The sequence below is a fragment of the Phalaenopsis equestris genome, unplaced genomic scaffold (genome assembly GCF_001263595.1).
Source record: "Phalaenopsis equestris unplaced genomic scaffold, ASM126359v1 Scaffold206200, whole genome shotgun sequence".
Lineage (NCBI taxonomy): Eukaryota > Viridiplantae > Streptophyta > Magnoliopsida > Asparagales > Orchidaceae > Phalaenopsis > Phalaenopsis equestris.
In genome coordinates this window covers 154,748-176,058 of record NW_018225623.1, presented here as the reverse complement: position 1 = coordinate 176,058, position 21,311 = coordinate 154,748, and the positions used below count along the sequence as shown (strand labels likewise).

At 34.8% G+C, this 21,311-nt stretch overlaps 1 protein-coding gene across 4 annotated transcripts; it reads right to left on the bottom strand.

Annotated features, from left to right (window-relative positions):
- Positions 1–747: 747 nt before the first annotated feature.
- LOC110036420 lies at positions 748–15,335 on the bottom strand. 4 transcript variants are annotated; one of them, XM_020740861.1, is made up of 3 exons: positions 15,129–15,335; positions 13,768–14,527; positions 748–766 (listed from the first exon to the last, which is right to left on the bottom strand). In XM_020740861.1, exons 2-3 carry the CDS (start codon positions 14,331–14,333, stop codon positions 763–765), a joined length of 570 nt encoding a protein of 189 aa, XP_020596520.1. In that variant the 5' UTR covers positions 14,334–14,527; positions 15,129–15,335; the 3' UTR covers positions 748–762. The 4 variants fall into 4 exon arrangements, with proteins under 4 accessions (XP_020596520.1, XP_020596518.1, XP_020596517.1 ...); XM_020740859.1 differs by lacking the exon at positions 748–766 and adding an exon at positions 6,349–6,495 and having other exon boundaries at positions 13,768–14,577; XM_020740858.1 differs by lacking the exon at positions 748–766 and adding an exon at positions 6,349–6,495.
- Between the last annotated feature and the right edge of the window lie 5,976 nt (positions 15,336–21,311).

Genomic DNA, 21,311 nt, shown 5'->3' with positions numbered 1-21,311 from the left:
TATATATATATATATATAGAGACCACATTTATTTACATTTGAAATCCTATGCAATTTTTTATATTTTAATATGATTTATTATAAATAATTTAAACAACAAATATGGTCCATATATCTCTCTGCATATATTTTACCCCTACTTAATATGATTATAATAAATATGTCTTCATGATTATAATAAATGCATATTTCTTACCTTTGTTAACTATAACGACAGATGCAAAAGGGGTAAACCTTGGAAATAAGAAATTGGAATGATGGGAAGCACTCCAAAAGGCGCGTTTGCATTTTTATTGGAAATTACAATGCACTTTAAAGCTGGACTTGTAAAACGTGCATTCAAGCGCCTCAAAAATCTTTTCTGAACCGAACGTGGGCCAAAAAACCCAACCAAACGCAACCTAAATGTAATATTTTAATGTATACTATAGCTTTGATCCAATGGTACTAGATCACTTTCTTTCTCTTCCTCTAATCGTAAACCCCATCCTTCACGTTGTGCTTACTTTTCTCTTTGCTTTGGTTTAGCTACCATCTTCCTCTCCCCCTTACTATAACAATTCCCAACTTGACATGTATCTTTCTTTTCCTACTCTTCTTCCTCAAAACCACAACTCTCACTCGTTGTTTCCTTCAGCCATTCTTTGATTACCCAACTGCTTGCTTCTCTCCCTCATTGGAGCAGTACCTACCCAGGATGCTTGGGTTTCTACAGTCATGGCCTTTTTTTAGTGATTGTAGTCACCTCCTCGGTCAACAACATCACCTGTGATGTTGTTGAAAAGGTATTTAAGTATCCACTAATTAGTCAGGTTAGACTTTTATAATAGAATGAGGTTCATGTTATTAGAAGGAAGATTAATATTTGTGATGCAAGATTACAAATAAGAAAAGAAAGCAGAAGAATGGAAATCTTACTGTTGAATTAAATAGTTGTTTCGATGTGATCCCCCATGCTATAGTGGATTCTTATAAAAATTATAATCCCCGGTTCAAAAAAAATGAAACCTCATATATTTCATGTAAATACATCCCTTTAAGTTCACATGGAGATATAATAGAGTGAGCAATACTAACAATAGGTTACACGACTTATAATTAAATCAAATACATAAAAAAGAGCAATGTGTGTTTGAGTGGGAGCGAAAATTCTTCGAAGAACCTTCTTCTGTTTAATGTTGGCTTCTAATTAGCAATTCATGTGTTTTGATTAAATCAATTGTTGTTCGTCTATCCACATCCAATGAAAAAAGTATTTAATTCTACATTGATAATTTATTAAATCTCGAAACTAGTAATTTGTATAGAATAGCACCCATAAATATGTAAACCTTCTACAACATTTAACAATAAATAAGATGATCCAAGTTTTCTTCTCACCTGACTCTTACTTATGAATAAAAAAGATATCATCACCTTCATGAAATTTTCAAGCACTTTGATGAGTTATGGTAATATTTTATATTTGTCATCTTGCTTAGCCATGTGTGATCTTTTATCAGTATACATGCCCAACAAAGGTTGTTAAAAATGGTTATGATGCATGCTTTGACAATATTGTGAGATCCATAGTCTTTTAAGGAGGAATGCCTTAAACAACTTCTGAAGGAGAATGACTAATAGTATGGTTCATAGTATTGTAGGAAAACTCAACAATAGGTAGCACTACCCTTAAGTGTGAATGGAATAGGTTAAGACTTATATTTGACGATTTGCAGGAAAGACTCGTGAAAATTTCAAGGATGCCTATAATATTTTCTATGAATGTCCCTTTAATTCGGGCATCTAGATCATAAATAGTCTATTATGGAAGATAATGCAAATGAACGATCACTTAGAAGAGGTGCTACGGGTGAATTGTCGATCATTACATGTCAATATAAGAAATGAACTATTTTTTTGAACCGATCAATCAAGATGCAGATAAAATCTTAATATTAAGTTGTTTAGAGATTTCGATTATTTTTGCAATAAATATTAATGAGAAACTATTATGAAAGTGCTGTTGGGATCATTTATTATTATTGTTTTTAATTTTTGTTATATTTTTACATGAAGTTTAACATATTTGATATGTTATTTAATTATTTTTAAAATACTTAAAATAACTTTTAAATGTTTTGAATATTTTTAAAAAGAAGTTATTTTTTTAAATAATAATAATAATATGAAAAAATATGTTAAATAATTATATTTTTAAAATAAAAACAAAAACAAACAAAATAGAAAATAGAAAACTGAAGTGATCCCAAAGAAGCCCTTCATAGCCGAAAATGAAGAATAACATAAAATTCTATTTTCATGGCAGTTCAGTCAATGCTGATATTATTGAAAAGATTCTTCATGAGGTTATCTCAAAGGCGCAACTGGCAAAACTGATGTAATCAATTGTGTGAATAAGATAATTTATCTCATCGTTATTTATAAAATTAGAATATTGGTTTCATGTTTTCCACAATTAATTTTTTTTAGTTTGTAGGAAACAACATTCAAAAATTTCAATATTTAAAATATAAAATGCCCAAAATATACAAGGGGATGTTTAGAAGAGTATTTAACTTTTAAAAATATGTACTATTATATTCTAAATTTGTTTTCATATAGGAGGATGTTTAGAAAAGTTTGATTCTCTCTGAAAAGTCGACACCATATCTGACTAATCGGAAAAAATATTAGGTCATGACTCCAGATGCATCCGGAGTCCAATAGTGGGGCGCCACGTGTCAAGTGGGCCCCACAAATTTTAACACTGACCAATCTTAGTGTATTGCGGTAGGCTTACTTGAAACGTGACACCCTACCGTTGGACTCTGGACGCAAATTGCGTCGGGAGTCCGGAGGTAATATTTGCTCAACTAATCGAGTATCTAGCCTCAGTTATCTCTAACTACTTCTCAGTTGTTGTCGCCTTCTTCTTTGTGGCCTTTGCCAAGCATCAGAGGTATATGCCTTATCCTCGTCGGTAACCAATTTCCCATCTGCTCATTCAAGAGCCATCAACTGATAATGTGAAACCTCTCAAGCCATCAATTGATAATGTGAAACCTCTCAAGCCATCAAGTGATACTGATCAACCGTCGGATAAAGCTCTGTATGGTCAAGTTTCCTCAGGGACCTCTCAAAAGAATAAGAACAAATGACCCTAACAATGATCGAAGGTTAGTCTACTGCCACCGGAGAGCAAGAATGTCAATCCATCTTTGTGTTAACCATGACGTACCGCTTCTCAGAGCTAGTCAACACCTTTGACTCCTTTTCTTGTGAAGGAATCCACTAGAGTGGGGAACCCCTCCACTTCTTCTAGGAAGGAGGAAGTGGGAAGTTACGACTGGAAACGGGGAATTTCCCCTCTCGGCGAGGTACCTACACTTCTTAAGATGCTAACCCAGTTTCATGGTCAGGATCAGATCCACTCTCGGTCAATGTAATAGGAGGTGGTCGGATGGCTTCACCCCTTATTTGCAAATTGATAAAGAATGGGTCAGTCGGCTGAGGCATAGCTGACCCTATCTCTGCTCTTTCCACTGAAGCCTCCCCATCAACACTGCTTGATGCCAACACACTCAGTTTCCTAATGTCTTTTTCATGACTCTCTTCTGAAGTGGCCACAAAAGATGGAGATTGCTTAGCGTTCCTCTCAACAATGGTTTATTCGTTGGTATAAATTTTTTGAACAATAAAAATAGTTTCAGAAACATAAACAACAAATTTTCTACTTTTGGTATTAGCTCCGGTGCGAACAATCCTGGATATCAGTTGACCAGCAACTACTGCGACTTTAAGGCAGGCAACCTTCCCTTGTGGCCTCTTCTCAGTGGCCCGAACAATAGCCAATTTCTCTCTTGCAATTTCTTGGGCATCCAAGGCCCCCTATAGAACTCCTCTTTCATTGACCCAAACTTCTCTGACCACAATACTCAATTGAGAATATGCGGTTCTAGGTACTTAAAGGTCGACAATTGCTGACTCTTGATTTTTACTCCACGGGCACTAAGATGACTCAGCATAGACTTCACCTTCTTAACACCACCTCCCGTTATGAGGACATAGATTCCGCAGCCACAAAAAGAACAGCTTACCGAGAAGCACATCTTCCAATTCTAATATTGTCATCAAATCCCAACAGCTGGCCAATAACTAGACATCCATCCCTGTCAACTTGAAATGTGAATATATAAATGAAGAGGTTTTTTGACCATGAGATCTCATTCGCCTACAAAATATCACATGGGTTATGATGGACGCAATGGAATTCAACAAGACTTGAGCTGAAATCACCCCATAACAATTGCAATTCACCCAAAGTTCTTGGCAAAGTGGCAACTGCAAATCCTACTTGAATTGGCCCCTATAGAACACGAGATTGTCCTAATGAGATCTGGAGATAACTTTGGAGCCATTCGAACAAAGCACGGAGAGAATAAGCTTGGAAGAGTGAAAGAGAGCAAACGAAAATAAGAAGGTATTGTTGCTTTAAGCAAAAATCCATCACCCCTATTTATATGATGAGGAGTTGAGTCGTCAAAGGGGAAAGAGCAAAATTACTCTATTTTAAAACTATGCTGACAAAAAAATCACTTCGACACATAATTTGAGACAAAAAATTAAATTTTATTTCAAAAATTGAAAATAACAAATGTCTTTCTGCAGCTTATCCGAGATGAAAAGGGTGTTACTCGTCATTGTAAATAAGACATTCTTGCTGGAGCAGCCTCTTGTACAAGACATCTTCCCCTAACTTAAATCAGTATTATCTCTGCTTGAACCCAAGGCATGGAAGATGATTCTCAAATAACTAGCAGCTCCACGTGGGTGCGATTGTTTCCTTGTGAAGGGCAGTTATTTTCAGTAGCCTTTGAAATATTTGTATTTCAATGTTCATATGTACCACCAAATTCTCATCTACATACATATAGAACACCTAAACTTTACATTTTATATTATTTCACCCAAATCTTTGATATCATATAAAATGTATCACTATTTTAATTTAAAAAGTGAAACACACCTTCATGTTTATAAGATGACATATATGCAAAAATTAAAATTTAAGTTTTAGATATATAAATACATAATAATCTTATTAGGGTTTCATAAAAAGCTTGAATACAACATATTAATAAAAATTCCTAGTCTTATTACCAATCCAATAAAATTCCACAGGTTGGTGTAACCCTAATTAATTTATTAGGTTATTCCTCTAAAAGGCTAAAATAATAAATACAGTTCAACTAAACATACACATATTTATTGGAGTTTTTCAATTCAAGTAACCATACTTTAAATAAACCATGTCAATTATGAAGCATAATCATGTAAATTATTCATATTATACATAAGGCTAAAACTTACATAACAATTCAAAGAAATTCTAGTAAAAAAAAATCACATAAACAGTGCTAAACTATTAAAAAAAAAAGAAAATTTACATACATTCCACACAATATTTGGTTATTTACACATACAAGACAAAGTTTGACCCCAATAACATCGACATAACCCTCCAATACCCCTCGAATAACCATCATACGCCTGCAATCATGCATGTGTATAACATACCTAAATATTTTTCGGTGATAAGAGACGTAAAGACATAAGAATTGTGTGCTATATATGTAAATGTCCCTAAAACAGTGAATGCATATCGTTAAGTTCCAAATGTCAGTATTATAAACATAATTGCATGTACATGAGGAAAATAAAATTTGAGGACTTTTCTAACCGTCTCTTTTGAAGGAATAAGTTTTATTCATTGTTTCAAAACATACAACAATAGAACACAACCAAAGAGAAAATCATGATGTTGTCTTTGGTCATAATGAGTCTAGGACATGTTCTTTGAGAACAAGTACAGTTTTGCCAGCACAAACAAGTATAGATTATGATAAATTAGAACAATGATATAGATATTTGATTACTGAAGATATTACACATGCTAACGCAATATGTGACTCAATCATAAGACTCGATGTGTCATCGAAAATTCTCCCCAATTCATTCATGTTTATTGGATCTTTACCTTCCAAATAAATTTTCCTGAATCAGCTAATAAAGTTGTGGATGGTGCACAAGCAAGCGCAATGTCACATTACTATTTCTATATTTTAGGGGCACTTAAATACATATTACGTAATTTCTATGTATTTACATATCTAACAACTAAGCTGTCTTTTACATTCATACCATCCAAATATTTCATATCACATCAAAAATACTGATATTTTAACTTTAAGAAAATGAAATGCACCATTTCATGCTCAGTTAAGGTGACTTTTATGATATATATATATATATATATATATTGAAGTTTAGGTATTAGATATATATATACATGAGAATTAAGTGGTATGCATTTATAGCTTTCATTTTTCAATAAGACATTGACATTTGAGTTGGCCCTTCAAATTGTTTGTTCTCAAATCCATGCACTCTTCAGTCACAACATTTTGAAGTTGGGCATGTTGATGATCAAGGGGGATTTGTGCAACTAAATATCTACAAGCACCAGACCATGATATTCAGCCAAACGATACAACCACATAAACATTAACAATATAAGGAGATTTTTGTTGCAATATTATATAAGAAAACATTCTTCAATGGTTCCTTAGCATAGCAAGTAATACATGAGTAATAGAGAAAACATTGTTGTGGTGTAAAAACAATGATGCTAAATAAACTTGAGTTAGCACTTAGCACAAACCCTTAAATAAGTTACCCTTGACATAAAATCCATTAGATGAAAAATATTACACGTGTCCATATCCAAGACGTGCAATACTGTGCACGCCTATTTCTATAGATGTGTCGATGGATCACAAGTTCATATTAATGACTCATATCAACAAAATAGATAGTATCTTCCTTGCAACACTGCGAAAGCTTCTTCCTCTATAACCTATCTAAAGTACTAATGTCACCTAAATCCTTCTACTCAAGATACCACATAGACATTAACAATATAATGAGATTTTTGTTGCAATACTATATAAGAAAACATTCTTCAATAGCTTCTTAGCATAGCAAGTAATATATGAGTAATAAAGAAAACATTGTTGTGGTGTAAAAACAGTAATAAACTTGAGTAAGCACTTAATACAAACCCTTCTACTCAAGATACTACATAGACATTAACAATCTAAGGAGATTTTTGTTGCAATATTATATAAGATAACATTCTTCAATGGCTTCTTACCATAGCAAGTAATACAAGAGTGATAGAGAAAACATTGTTTTGGGGTAAAACAGTAATGCATAATAAACTTGAGTTAGCACTTAGCACAAACCTTCGAGTTAGGGTAGAATCATTCCTACAGCCATAACCTGAATGGTTGTTGCCATCACATTTCAAATAAGATATCCTTAACATCAAATCCATCATTCTAATCAAATACAAAGATGCTTACCAAATAATAGGACATATTAATGAATAAATGAAAATTATTACAACCCCCTCCCTCACCCAAATAAAAAAAACATCATCCCTTTTCAAGTACAATAAAAAATAACAAGCAAGTAAAATTTAACAAAAAATAAGTAATATGATCATCAATAACGTTTTAAAAATATTACATACAAAAAATAAACATCAATTATTTAGTAAAACACACCTATCAAATTTTAATATTTTATTATACATTTTGTCACTGTTTATAAAATTTAAATATAATTTTTAAGGACACCCGTGTGTCCGAAATTTTTTTATTATGTTCTAATTAAACACATAACAGGTGTGTACGGCAAGTGTTGGAGGTGTCACACGTGTGTTTGTATCTGACACGTGTAGTACAGTGCACGCCTATTTTTATAGAAGTGTCAGTGGATCACAAGTCCATATTAATGACTCAAATCAACAAAATAGATAGTATCTTTTTTGCAACACTTTGAATTCCTCTATAGTCTATCTAGAGTACTAATGTCACCAAGACCCTTCTACTCAAGATACCAAATAGACATTGACGATATAAGAAGATTCGTTGCAATATTCTATAAGATAACATTCTCCAATAGCTTATTACCATAGCAAGTAATACATGAGTAAAAGAGAAAATAGTGTTGTGGTGTAAAAACAGTAATGCATAATAAACTTGAGTTAGCACAAACCTTTTAAGTTAGGGAAGAATCATTCCTTCAACCAAAAACTGAATGGTTTTTGCCATCGCGTTACAAAAAGTTATCCTTGAAGACATCAAATCCATCAGTCCAATCAAAGACGGAGTAAAATGCTCATCAAACAATCGGACAAATGAATAAAATGAAAATTATTACCCCCCACCCCCGTCCCTCCCCAAGCATCATCCCTCTTCTAGTGCAATAGAAAGTAACGAGTAATTAAAATTTAACAAAAACTAAAGCAATGCGATCTTCGATAACTTTTTTAAAATATTACATACGAAAAAACATCAATTATTTAGTAAAACACAACCATCAAATTCTAATAATTTATTAACCATTTTGTCACTGTTTATAAAATTTAAAAGTAATTTTTAAAGACACATGTGCGTCCGAAATTTTTTTTATTATGTTTAGAAAACAAAACCATTAAATAACATGTGTGTATGACACGTTTTGGAGGTGTCGCACGTGTCTGTAATTGACACATGCAGTACAGTGCACGCCTCTTGTATAGAAGCGTTGGTGGATCACAAGTCCAGATTAATGACTCAAATCAACAAAATACATAGTATCTTGCTTGTGGCACTGTGAAAGCTCCTTTCTCTATAGCCTATCTAGAGCACTAATGTCACCAAGACCCTTCTACTCAAGATACAAAATAGACATTAACAGCCTAAAGAGATTTTTGTTGCAATATTATATAAGATAACATTTTTTAATGGCTACCTAACATAGCAAGTAATGAGTAATTGAAAAAACAATGTTGTGGTGTAAAAACAGTAACGCATAATAAACTTGAGTTAGCACTCAGCACAAATGTTTAAGTTAGGGTAGAATCATTCCTTCAATTATAAACTGAATGGTTGCTACCATCACATTAAAAATAAGTTATCGTCGCATCAAATCCATTAGTCCGATCAAATACAAAGAGTAAGATGCTCATGAAATAATTTGAACACCCGACCCGAATAGCCCACACACACAACCACCACCACAAAAGCATCATCCCTCTTCAAGTCAATGTTCTCTTGTTTGATATCAAAGCCAAACAATCTTCTAGTTCATGGCATTTAGGGAGAAAAAACGTGTTGTGGTAAAAAATTGCATACCCCATCAATACATACCTTAGATCCTACACTCTTCCAATCCTTCCCCATATCCCCAACCATTGTGTATCTCATGATTGAAATATTTCATCTCCAATGCAAAAAAAAAAAAACCTTCAATTCATAAATTTTAGAGGATAAAAATAGCATTATAGTAAATATTGCATACCCCAGTCACCGCCAACTTTCAACCCTACACACTCAATCTTCCTGAGAAACCCAAAACGTGGTCCAACGAGATCTACAATATGAAGCATAAGCTAATGACAATTGGTCTTACAACCAAATTCCATTGAGAGTTATAATGCTTTCTTAACTTAGCTCCGAATTTTCAAAAAATCCTACAGTAAAATTTCAAACAATAATCCTTATACTTTTTTTCCATATTTTAACACTCAATCAACCCACATAATACTGAACAAAATACCTCAAACATACATTTACTAAAACACGACCATCAAGTTGTAATATTTTATTATTTTGTCACTGTTTATAAAATTTAAAAGAAATTTCTAAAGGCACACGTGCGTTCGAAATTTTTTATTATGTTTTAATTTAACAAATAACATGTGTATGACACGTGTTGAAGGCGTCACACGTGTGTCTGTATCCAACACATGCAGTACAATGTAAGCCTATTTGTATAAAAGTGTCGGTAGATCACAAGTTCATGCTAATAATTCAAATCAACAAAATAGATAGCATCTTCCTTGCGGCGCTGTGAAAGCTCCTTTCTGTATAGCCTATCTAGAGCACTAATGTCACCAAGACCCTTCTACTCAAGATACCACATAGACAATCACAATCAAAGGAAATTTCTGTTGCAATATTATATAAGATAACATTCTTCAATGGCTTCTTAGCATAGAAAGTAATACATGAGTAATAGAAAAAACATTGTTGTGGTGTAAAAATAGTAATGCAGAATAAACTCGAGTTAGCACTTAGCACAAACCTTTAAGTTAGGGTAAAATCATTCATTCAACCATAAACGGAATGGTTGTTGCCATCACATTAGAAATAAGTTATCGTCAACATCAAATCTATTTGTCCGATCACATACAAAGAGTAAGATGCTCATCAATTAATTAAACATATTAATGAATAAAAAAAAATTATTATTCCGTTGTGGTAAAAAATTGCATACCCCATTAATCCATACCTTAGATCCTACATTCTTCCTTCCCTTACCCTGATCACCAACCATTGTGTACCTCATAATTGAAATATTTGGTCTCCAAGGCAAAAAAAAACTTCAATTCATAATTTTTAGAGGATAAAAATAGCATTATAAAAAATATTGCACTCCCCGGTCACCACCAACTTTCAACCCTACACACTCAGTCTTCCTAACAAGCTCAAATGTGGCCCAAGCACCACCCTTCTATCTACAATATGAGGCATAAGTTAATAAAACAATTGGTTTTACAACCAAATTCCATTGAGAGTTATGGTGCCTTCTTAACTTAGCCCCAAATTTTCATAAAATCTTCCGTAAAATTTTAATAAAAAATCCCTATTTTTTTCATATTTTAATATTCAATCAACCCACATAATACTGAGCAAAATCCCTCAAACATACATTTTCATTCTCTTTCCTTTTATCTTTTATTTTTAGATTTTTATTAAACATATTTTACTTAGTGAATTTGGCCGAAGCAATAATTAATAGAACTCCATAGTCTAAAAATGGATATAACGCCTTAGTCTAAAATGCAATAAATATAAAGATTAACAAGCTTTATCAAACTTTGATCTCTTTTGAAAGAGAAAATAATTTGCCAAGTTCATATTATATCCCAACAAAAAATATCAATGTAACCAGAAAATCAACGCCCTAAACACGAAGTCACTATCAACCCTTCGGCTTTACAATAATGCATATAAAATCTTAATTTTACATGCCACTCACAAATTGAAGTACAATGGAAACTAAATTACATCGTGTTTATTTAAATTTAAAAAAAAAAAGGCAACAACACAATACTGCGAGAAAAAAAAAAGATATAAAATTAGGGGCATTTACCTACATCCCACACAATTCTGTTGTATCCACATATCTAACACCTAATCTTTTCTATTTACATGCATGGCACTTAAATCTTTAATCTCACAAAGAATGAAATACATACCAAAGTGTTATAAGTATAAATATAAAATTTTAGGGGTTAGAAATGTAAATACATAAGAATTGTGTGGCATGTGTGTAATATTTCCTTAAAAATTATGCTTAAAGTTAACCTTGAACTTAAGTTTCTCAATTATTCATCGTCATTTTCCTTAAATTCTGCAACCTTTTTATTATTACAAAATGCTTAGCTAACAAAGCTAGGCGTACAAAAGAAAACTAAGATTAGATAAAAATGTACAGTACTTAAAGAGCAGCCTGCGACTTAAATTCCGTAGAATTCCCTGTACTTATTACTCCTGTATTTTAGTAATCATTTGCCGACATTTAATCTCATGAGAGTTAATAAATGTGAAAAACCTTATTAGAGAATATTGAACCTCATCCACTCCTCGTATGATTGAATTTGAATATGCATATATTTGACTAGTCAGTCAAATATATATCATTTTTACTAAAGATATCCTCTACGGTTTGTTAACTAAAAAATAAACAAATTTCGAGAACTCTTTATAATACCAACATAAACAACACAGACTTGTAATATGTTGAAAATTTTAACAAGTTTAATAAAATACAAATGCTCCAAGATTTAATGTTAGCAAAAAAAAGAAAAAAGAGAATAACCAATTTGTAAGCACCCAAATTAAAATCTGAATTAGTATTGCAGATTTTAAAGCTAAATTAATAAAACTATGACATAATCACAACACAGCATTACAAATTTTGAAAACGTGGGACAACAAGCAACTGGACAAATGACAGTCCTAAATATTTAAGGGATAAGCTGGTACGCAAGAAACATAATTACTTTAAAACCTATATGTTCACAAAGAGATGCAAATTAATAATCACACCGCTACAGAAAAAAAAAAAAGCAAGGTTTTGAAAATCAGGCCGCACATTGAACCAGAAGAAAGTAAGGTTTAAGATTCAACAGTTCAACTGAGTTTGAACCAAGGATTGAACCAGATAATGAAGCAAATTTGAAATTATTTTAACATTACTTGAACACTATAATATAGATTGCTCACCAATTTAATATATAAAATTATGATTTACAACACATTGCTCTTGAATATTTTGAATATGATTCTAAATTAAATTTTAGAGATATTATATTTTAATTATTTTTATATTTTTAATCTAGATCTTTTATTTCTAGTCAACTAATCAGCAACAACAACAACAAAGCCTTAATCCCACTACATGGGGTCGGCTACATGAATCTTTTTTCTCCATTGCGTCCTATTTAGTGTCATATTTTCATTTAGTTCTAATAAATTAAGATCATTTTTTATACAATAAGCCCAAGTCTTCCTAGGACTACATCTGCCTTAATTAACATAAGTCGAATAAACATAAGTCGAATATAAAACATCTACTCTCCTGATCGGATCATCAGATGGTCGACGTTTAATGTGACCAAACCATCTAAGACGACTTTCTCTAATTTTGTTCGTCGATGAGGCTACACCAACCCTATCACGAATATAATCATTTCACATTTTGTCTGTAAGTGTAAAGCCACTAATCCACTTAATCATTCTCATCTAGGCAACACTTAACTTAGTATTATGCTTCTCTTTTAAAGGTCAACATTCAGCGACATAGAGCATTGCAGGTCTCACTCTTATAAATTTTTTCTTTCAGTATAAGCGGTACTTTTCTAAAATTTGGTCAATACTAAAACAAAATGATTCTTTAAAATTTGGACTACTTCGCTGGTTCAACCATCAATCTAAGTGATTCTATGTGAAAGCAATTTTGATTTAAATAAAAAACATTCTAGGACTGATTCGCAATTGAGTTGGCCGCCGATCTAATGCAGTCTTTAGAACCAAGGGAAAAATTTTATATGACATAAACTTTATGGCTTTATTTCTTGGCTGAAAGAAGCTTAGGAACAACTTACAAGAAGCTCTCCATAAAAAAATATTCAATTTCAAAATATGCATACACATAACAATCTCAAAATATGCATACACATATCCATTTATACAAATCTCTGATACCAAGGTCACTATACTTCAAATTCAATCAAGTTAAAAATGGGAACAGATTGAAGGCATTCAAATTCATAAGCAAAATAAAATGAGCCAAACCTTTGCAGCTTCTACGAAGAGACCAATGTTGAAAGATTTATAATTCCAAAGGCAACAAAACTCTTGCTGAAGACCCATTCTTGTTGATAAATGCCAAAAAAATATAAAAATAAAAATAAAAACACTAAAACAACAATTACATTTGAATATGACACATTTTTAACAGCATTAAAGTTTTCATAAAGCAAACTAACGAATATAACTTAGATCTAAAAAAAGCAGAAACAAATATATGTGAGTGGAATTCTGCCACGTGATGCCCAAATAATCATGTTTTACAATCCTAAAATAATCATAAGAAAAAAAATCTTACTCGATAGTTCTTTTCTTTTTCTTTTTTCCCTCATGTTGGTTCATTTTCTTGTCCACTTTTCCTTGTACCGCATCTGAAAGCTTTCTTTTTTTCCTTTCAGTATTCATATTTTCTGAAACAAAGCCCACCCTTCCATTTTCCCGTAATTGGTACTCATTCCCCTTGTTCTCCTTCCAATGTCTCTTCTCTTCAGAATTCTTCACAGAATCCAAGGCTTCCATCTTCTTCTTGCTACTCCCGCCCATCTCCTCCTGTTGCTCGAACACTGAATTCGCTGCATGGGCTTCCACTTCATAATAATTTCCTTTCCTCTTTTTCTTCTTCGTCGTATGTCTATTATCATCATTTTTGCTGGCGCACTCTTCCTCTTCAACATGGGAGATTTTACGGTGGGCACGGATATCGCGATGTACAGCCACTAGCTCTTTAAAAGCTGTGAGAGAGCGCCTCAGGTAAGCAGTAACCTCCGGTCGTGCACCCGTATCAGAGGCGGCAAAACGGGAGAGTACTGCCGCCGCCTTCGAGAGGGAGATCGGATAAGAAGATGTTACCTCACCTGCTTTCATCTCAGATTCTCCACTGTCACGTCAAGGGTGTTTGGTAGCAGGATTTAATTTAAACCCTGACAAACGTTAAGAATCGCAAACTTCGGCAAGTGCTCTTTGGGAGTCGGATGTTGAATCCTGTCTCTCTTCTGTTTTGACTTAAATCCCGAATTTAGTAAATCCCGTTGGAGTATGGATTAGGGGAGTAAAAACATCTGGCAGGTGCAACAAAGCTGAAGCAGTCAGTTCACACTCCAATTTAAACCTAGCAAATTACATAAATTAAATTTAAAACAATCCAAACAAGAAAACAAATATGAGGAATGAAATAAAAAATATGACTATCTGTTCGAAAAAAAAATAACCATTTTCTTTCCTATGCAAACTAGATCAGCACAGAGAGTTGCATTGCTACAAAGATTTATCAATTCCATCAAGAATGAAATATTGTTTCCTACACATGAGAGTGCTACTCCACCAAGATTTATCCATTCCATAAGGAAAGCAAAGCAATAGCATTAGAAAAAGAAGAAATATAGCAATAAGAAGTAAACAAAATAAGAAATTTCCATAAAGAAGTAAATCAAGAAAAAAAAAACTAAAGTATAGCTAAGAAAAAAAAAACATTTTCACGGCATCCAGCGGCGAAAAGAAACGGCATGAACAAGCAACGAAGCATCTTCAGTGGCGAAAACCAAAACAATGATCAAGAAGAAAACGATCGGATGAGCAAGCAACGAAAAGAAAAACATCCAGCGATATCTCCACGGAAATATACAAATCGGAGAGCAATCGGAGAGCGGAAAATGAGGTTACCAGTGAGAACAATGTAGGATTGCTGCGGAGGAGTTCTGCGAACGGAAGACGGAGGAACGAACAGCGAACGGAAGACGGAGGAGACGGATGAGTGCCGAGGAGTGCTGCGCACAGGATCGACAGACGCTCGTGCAACGGGATGCAACGGGATGGAGAGATCGCTCGTTGCGAAATTAGGGCAGAGGAGAGGAGACGGAGGGCTGGCGTCTTTCGACGGAAAAAATATTGAAATCACGCCACGATACTCCGCGCGACGCAGAAAAAAAAAAAATAAAAAAAAACGGCGCAGTAACACGGGGAATATTCTCCCTCGTGTTATTCATGTGTTATTGTGTGTTATTCATGTGTTATTGTATCCTGGGAATATTCCTGGTGTTATAATAACACAATAACACATGAATAACACATAAATTACACACAATAACACAAGAATAACACGGGAGAGAATATTCCTCCGTGTTACTGTGCCGTTTTTTTCTCTGTCGGGAATATTTCCCGTGTTATTCAAGTGTTATTGTGTGTTATTCATGTGTTATTGTATCCTGAGAATATTCTTGGTGTTATAATAACACAATAACACATCAATAACACATGAATAACATGCAATAACACATGAATAACGCGCAATAACACATGAATAACACAGGAGGGAATATTCTCCGTGTTACTGCGCCGTTTTTCTTACTCCGCCGCGCGAGATGTCGTGGCGTGTTTTGATTGGCTACGCACTTAAAAATAAGATGCGTAGTACTGATGTAATATTTCTTCCTTTCGACGGGATGCAACGGGATGGAGAGATCTCGTTGCGAAATTAGGGCAGAGGAGAGGAGACGGAGGGCAGGCGTCTTTCGACAGTGTTTAAAGGCGGATCGTTGGTGATCCGCTTATAATACAGAAATAGGAGGAGTTTTTAGTAAAAGTTGCCTCATTGGTTTTTCCAATTAGGTGATGTAATTTCGAAAATATCAACGCTCCAAATAATTTGTCCCAAATGCACCCTTAAAGGAGTAGGAGGGGTCCAAAAAATTTAAGAAGGCCTGAAATTTTGCTGGTTTTTTTATGCTAGACATCCAATTCTTAAATAAGTTGGGGAATTAATGGTATTGAATAAGCTACTATATATATGAAGTGCAATTGAAGACCACATAATTTGCCTCAAGAAGGTGATCCTTATACTTAGTTTGATTTCTAATCATCCATATAAATCATGCAACCAAACAGGGAAGAACCAAAAGGTTGGCTTCATTCCAGTCCCCCCAGCACTTGGTAAATTTAAACCAGCTCACAGTAAGAGTATCAATCTTGAGTTTTGTAAGTAGGTCAGACCAGACTCTTTGAGAGAAGCCACAAGTAAAAAAGTGATGTTCTAAAGATTCTTCATCAGCGTTACACAGATAGCAGCTGAAGGGGCCCCTTAGTCCCTTCATTTTTAAGATATCATCAGTGGGGAGTAGTGAATGCCAAAGTCTCCAACATAAAAAGGACATGGAAGGTGTTAGTAGCTTCCCCCAAATGACTTTACCCTAAGCAACAGGATTCCAATGGAAGAACTTATGATAAAAGGTATGCAGACAGTTTCTGTGAGGAAGCTTGCTTAGTGATGATTTTGTCCTTCTGATCAGTAGAGAAAGAAGTGTCCTTAATCAGATTAATCTGATCACTTGTGAGTATTGTATTCAGTATTCTGCAGTTACACTGGTCATCAGACCAATAATCTTTTACTTGACTGTGAAAATTGGGATTGGGGCTAGTACACGCAAGCTTCTCTCCATTCCACACCCATTGTTCCAACCAAAAGTTAATTTGGCCCTCTTCCAATTCCTAAATGAACAGATCTTCAGCTTGATTTTTAACTGTTAACATTTTGGACCAAATCCTGGAATCCCATAATTTTTTATTAACAAGAGTTGGGTGCACAAATCTGCAGTACTTCCCCATCATATATTTAGCCCACAGACAATCTTGAGCCTTGAATTTGATCCATAACTTGCATAGATTAATAAAGCTTAAGTGTTAAAAATCCTTGAAGCTCAAACCCCCAGCCTGGAGAGGTTTACAAACTTTCTGCCAGGATAGCCAGTGGAACTGTTTCTTCTGTCCAGCCCACAGAAGTTTGTTAAAAATCCTACCCAGGAGCACTTGTGTACCCTTCTTCATAGTAAACATCTGAAGGGCATAAGAAGGTATGAAAGCCATAATACTTTTTAGTAATGTAATTCACCCCCCATTTGATAAGAAGGAGTTGGTCCAGCAATTGAGTTGGGCTTTGATGTGATCAAGGAGTTGGTCCAGCAATTGAGTAGTAAGGTACTTAATAGGAAGAGAAGCAAGGCTGAAGCCAGTGTAGTGACATATCCATTGTTTGATCTGAGATTTAGTGTTAGCACTAACAAAAAATTGACATTTTTGCAGGTTTAGTTCCATACCTGAAGTATGTTGAAAATGCTTAAGGCCTTGATACAAAGCCTTGACAATAGTTTTGGAAGCATTAGAGAAATTTATGATATCATCAGCATAGGACAAATGACTTATGTTAATATTGGACCTATGATGATAAGCCAAGTGAGGAGAGGTAATAAACATCTTATTTAGTAGCCTTGAAAAATAATCCAACGCTAAAATAACGATAGTAGGAGACAAAGGATCACCTTGTTTAATTCCCCTGGAGGCAGTGAAGAAGCCATGACTTTTTCCATTGATCAGAACAGAATGTGCATTGCATTTCAACCATCTTCCAATTAAGATAATGAAATCAACAGAGAAGCCCCTGACATATAAAGTTTCCAATATGAATTCCAAATTGATAGTATCATATGCCTTCTTTATATCAAGTTTGAAAATGGCATTATTCCCTCTACATTTCCTGTCAAGGTCCAGCAAAAGCTCCTGAGCCAACAAAAAATTGTCTGTAGTATTTCTGCCCTTAACAAAAGCCACCTGATTAGAGCAAATGAGGATTTGGAGATGTGGTTGAAGACTAAAAACTTTGATCTTGCTAATCAATTTAGAGATGACATTGGATAAGCTGATGGATCTGAAATCTCCTCAGTTCCGTCTAGTTTAATTTTTTGGTATCAAAGTGATAGTGGAAGAAGTAACATACTTGGGAGGATCAACACCATTGAAAAAATTCTAGGCAGCCTGAATGACATCTTTGCTAATTTTTTACCAAGAAACCTTATAAAAGGTGGAGGTAAATCCATCTGGCCCGTCAGACTTCTACCCATCAATGGAATCTAAAGCATCTTTAATCTCATCCTCCAATGGTATATGAGTCATATATAGTCTTTGCACATAATCCTGATAGTCAGAGAAGAGAGCAATCTCAATATTAGATCTAGAAGTTGGCCTGCTAGCGAACAAATTTTGGAAATAACTAACAGCATCTTGAGCAATCTCCCCAGCAACAATGAGGTTCAGAGGATCATATTGAATTTTCTTCTGAAACTATTACAGGCATAATGAAAACTAGTGTTTCTGTCTCCCTCTGTGAATTTAGTGGTAGCAGCCTTTTGCTTAAGAAAAGTTTCATTATAACTGATTTGGGAGAGAAGGGACTCATTTGCTTGGTATAATTCAGCTTTAGTGTTTAGTCCCATTTGAAATCCAGCTTCCAACCTGAAAAACTCCTCTTAAGCAGCTTTAAGCTTATCTTGAACATTCCCAAACTTATCCCAATTCCATCTTCAAAGATGTAAGGCTACCTTCTTTTGTAGTTTCCAAAGATTAACCCATGGGTTACCATTAGGCTCAACAATCCAGACCTTGTCAATTTCTTGGAGAAAATCAGGATGCAAAGTTCACATGTTCTGAAATCTAAAGGGGGTGCTTCCAGAGCTAGATGAGTTTTGGATGGAACAAAGTATAGGTCTATGGCCAGACCCAGTCAAAGCAAGATGAGAGACAATAGTATAAGGAAAAGTTTAGAACCACTTGGAATTGCCCAACATTCTATCCAGCCTCTCCCATAGAGTGCCCCTCCTCCAAGTAAATTGCGGGCCTTGAAAGCCCAGATCAAAAAGTGCAGCATCCTAGATGAAATCATTGAACCTGGCCATAGCAGAAGGCAAAAGAGAATTGCCCCCTCTTTTTCAGAAGGTGAAGTGACACAGTTAAAGTCTCCTCCCAATATCCAGAAGGAGTCAATAAACAGACCAAGATGCAGTAAATCTTGCCAAAGGATCTGCTGTTGACTAGCTTGGTTGCTGGCATAAACAAAAGTAGCATTCCCCAAATGAACACCAATAGAGAATTGAATATGTATGAATTGGGAATCGTTAAGTAGCACAAACCATTGTAACTCAGATCTAGCAAAGATCCAAATTTTATTGTTCAAAATGGCAAAATGTGTAAACTTAGGGAACTTTTTAACAATGTTTTGAGTATATTTTGTGACCAAGGGTTCTAAAAAAGCAAAGCACCAAATTTTGTGAGTTATGATGAGATATTTTAATCTCTTGATTGAGGAGGGATGTGCCACTCCCTTTATATTCCAACATAAAAAATTGATCATTAAGAAAAGGTTTTCCCCTTCCCTCTAATTCTAAGATGTGGTTCAACTTGTGGATTTATGGAAGGCCCCTCCAGGATTGAACTTCTAGAAGTTGTTTAATTCCAGCCTACCTTTCTTCTTTCTGTTACTTTTTTGAACTTGTCACTCGTCAGTTAGCACATCAGTGAGACTATTAAGTGTACGGTCATCAAGCTTGTGTGGATTGATATCTAAAAGTCTCTCATCTTGAGTAATATCCTCCAAATGTCTCTTCTCAGCAGGAGAACAGTTAAGTGCCACTTAATTATTGACCTCCAGATCAGCAACAGCTATAGTAGGGCTATTCAGATTAAAAAGGTGTTGAGTGGCATCATCAGAGTCAGGGACTAAGAATATCCCACCTGAAACCCTTCCCCCCTCAATTGCAGTGACTGCCTCTAACTGAATAGCAGCCTATACACTCTCCTTATGAAGTCCTGGATTCTTCTTTTTGGATGGTGGATGAATTCTATAACACTTGTCCAAATTATGCCCAAACATTCTATAATGAGGACAATATATAAGTCTTTGCTCCACCTCAATGCTCTGCCAGAAACCCTCCTCTTCAGATCCAATCCAGATCCTATTCACATCAAGAAGGGTTATATCTCTTTCAACTAAAACTCTAGCTGTAGCAGATCAAGCCATGTTGTAATTTAGACCATCTACATTCAAAGGAAATTCAAGAGCCCGACTGATATTAAAAAGTACATTTTGATGATAATACTGAATAGAAAGATTAGGTAATTTGAACCACATTGGAACAATTGGAGGCTCTTTTTTAGGATCAAACCCAGGAGTCCACTTCACCAGTTTCATAGTAGTTCCATCAATCAGTAGAGACTGTTTAGCAAAAACTCTTGCATAATCTTCCTCATTGGATAGTTTAATTAACACATGTCTACCATCCAATAAACCCAATTTCCATGCCCCAATGAGCTTAAGGTCCTCAAAATATTTCCTTACATAATCCATCTTAGGATGTCCATATTGGAATTTACCAATTAAGGTAAACTTAATTGATTCATTGAGGAATTGAATTTCCTTTATGGAAAGAATAATTGCTGGTTCTCCATCCTTCAAACCTAAAAGGTTGACATAGGGGCAGACCCCTTTTCCTGTTGCAGCATCATGAAGGGCCTGGGGGAACACCAAGTGATCAAACAAATTGGAAACGTCATGCCCACTGCCAACCACACCTGCATATGTAGTCTTAGTCCATTGGGCATTGGTTTCTACATCAATAGGACATTCAGAGGCCATTGACCTCAGCCACCAGATAGCCAATGAAACAGTAAAGTTTCAGAAAGAAGCCAACCCGAGGAGGTGTATAAGAAAAATCTAACCAAAGTGGGTTAGAGCAAGAAAAAACAGAGAGACACCACACCAATAGCCCACCAAGCTTAGGAAGCAATGGAACAGTAACTGAAATTCAAACAAACTGCTGCTCGGGAAAGACCCAAGCAAAGCAAAGCCACTTGTCAAAACTTTTTGCCAAGAAAGAAGGTCACCCTGAGACAAAAACCCCAAGCTCGAACACCTTGCACCACTGCGCTGCCGGGAGAGAGCCATCAGAGCCTAAACCCTAGAAGAGCAAAACCAGTCTCAGCCGCCATTATATATATATATATATATATATATATATATACAGA

Excerpts from the sequence above, each read along its gene's own strand:
- LOC110036420 (XM_020740859.1), bottom strand. The coding sequence starts at position 14,333 with ATGAAAGCAGGTGAGGTAACATCTTCTTATCCGATCTCCCTCTCGAAG. Across the intron at positions 6,496-13,767 it reads AAAAAGAAAAGAACTATCGA|ATATTTAGTTGCACAAATCC; the intron begins GTAAGATTTTTT and ends TGGTGCTTGTAG.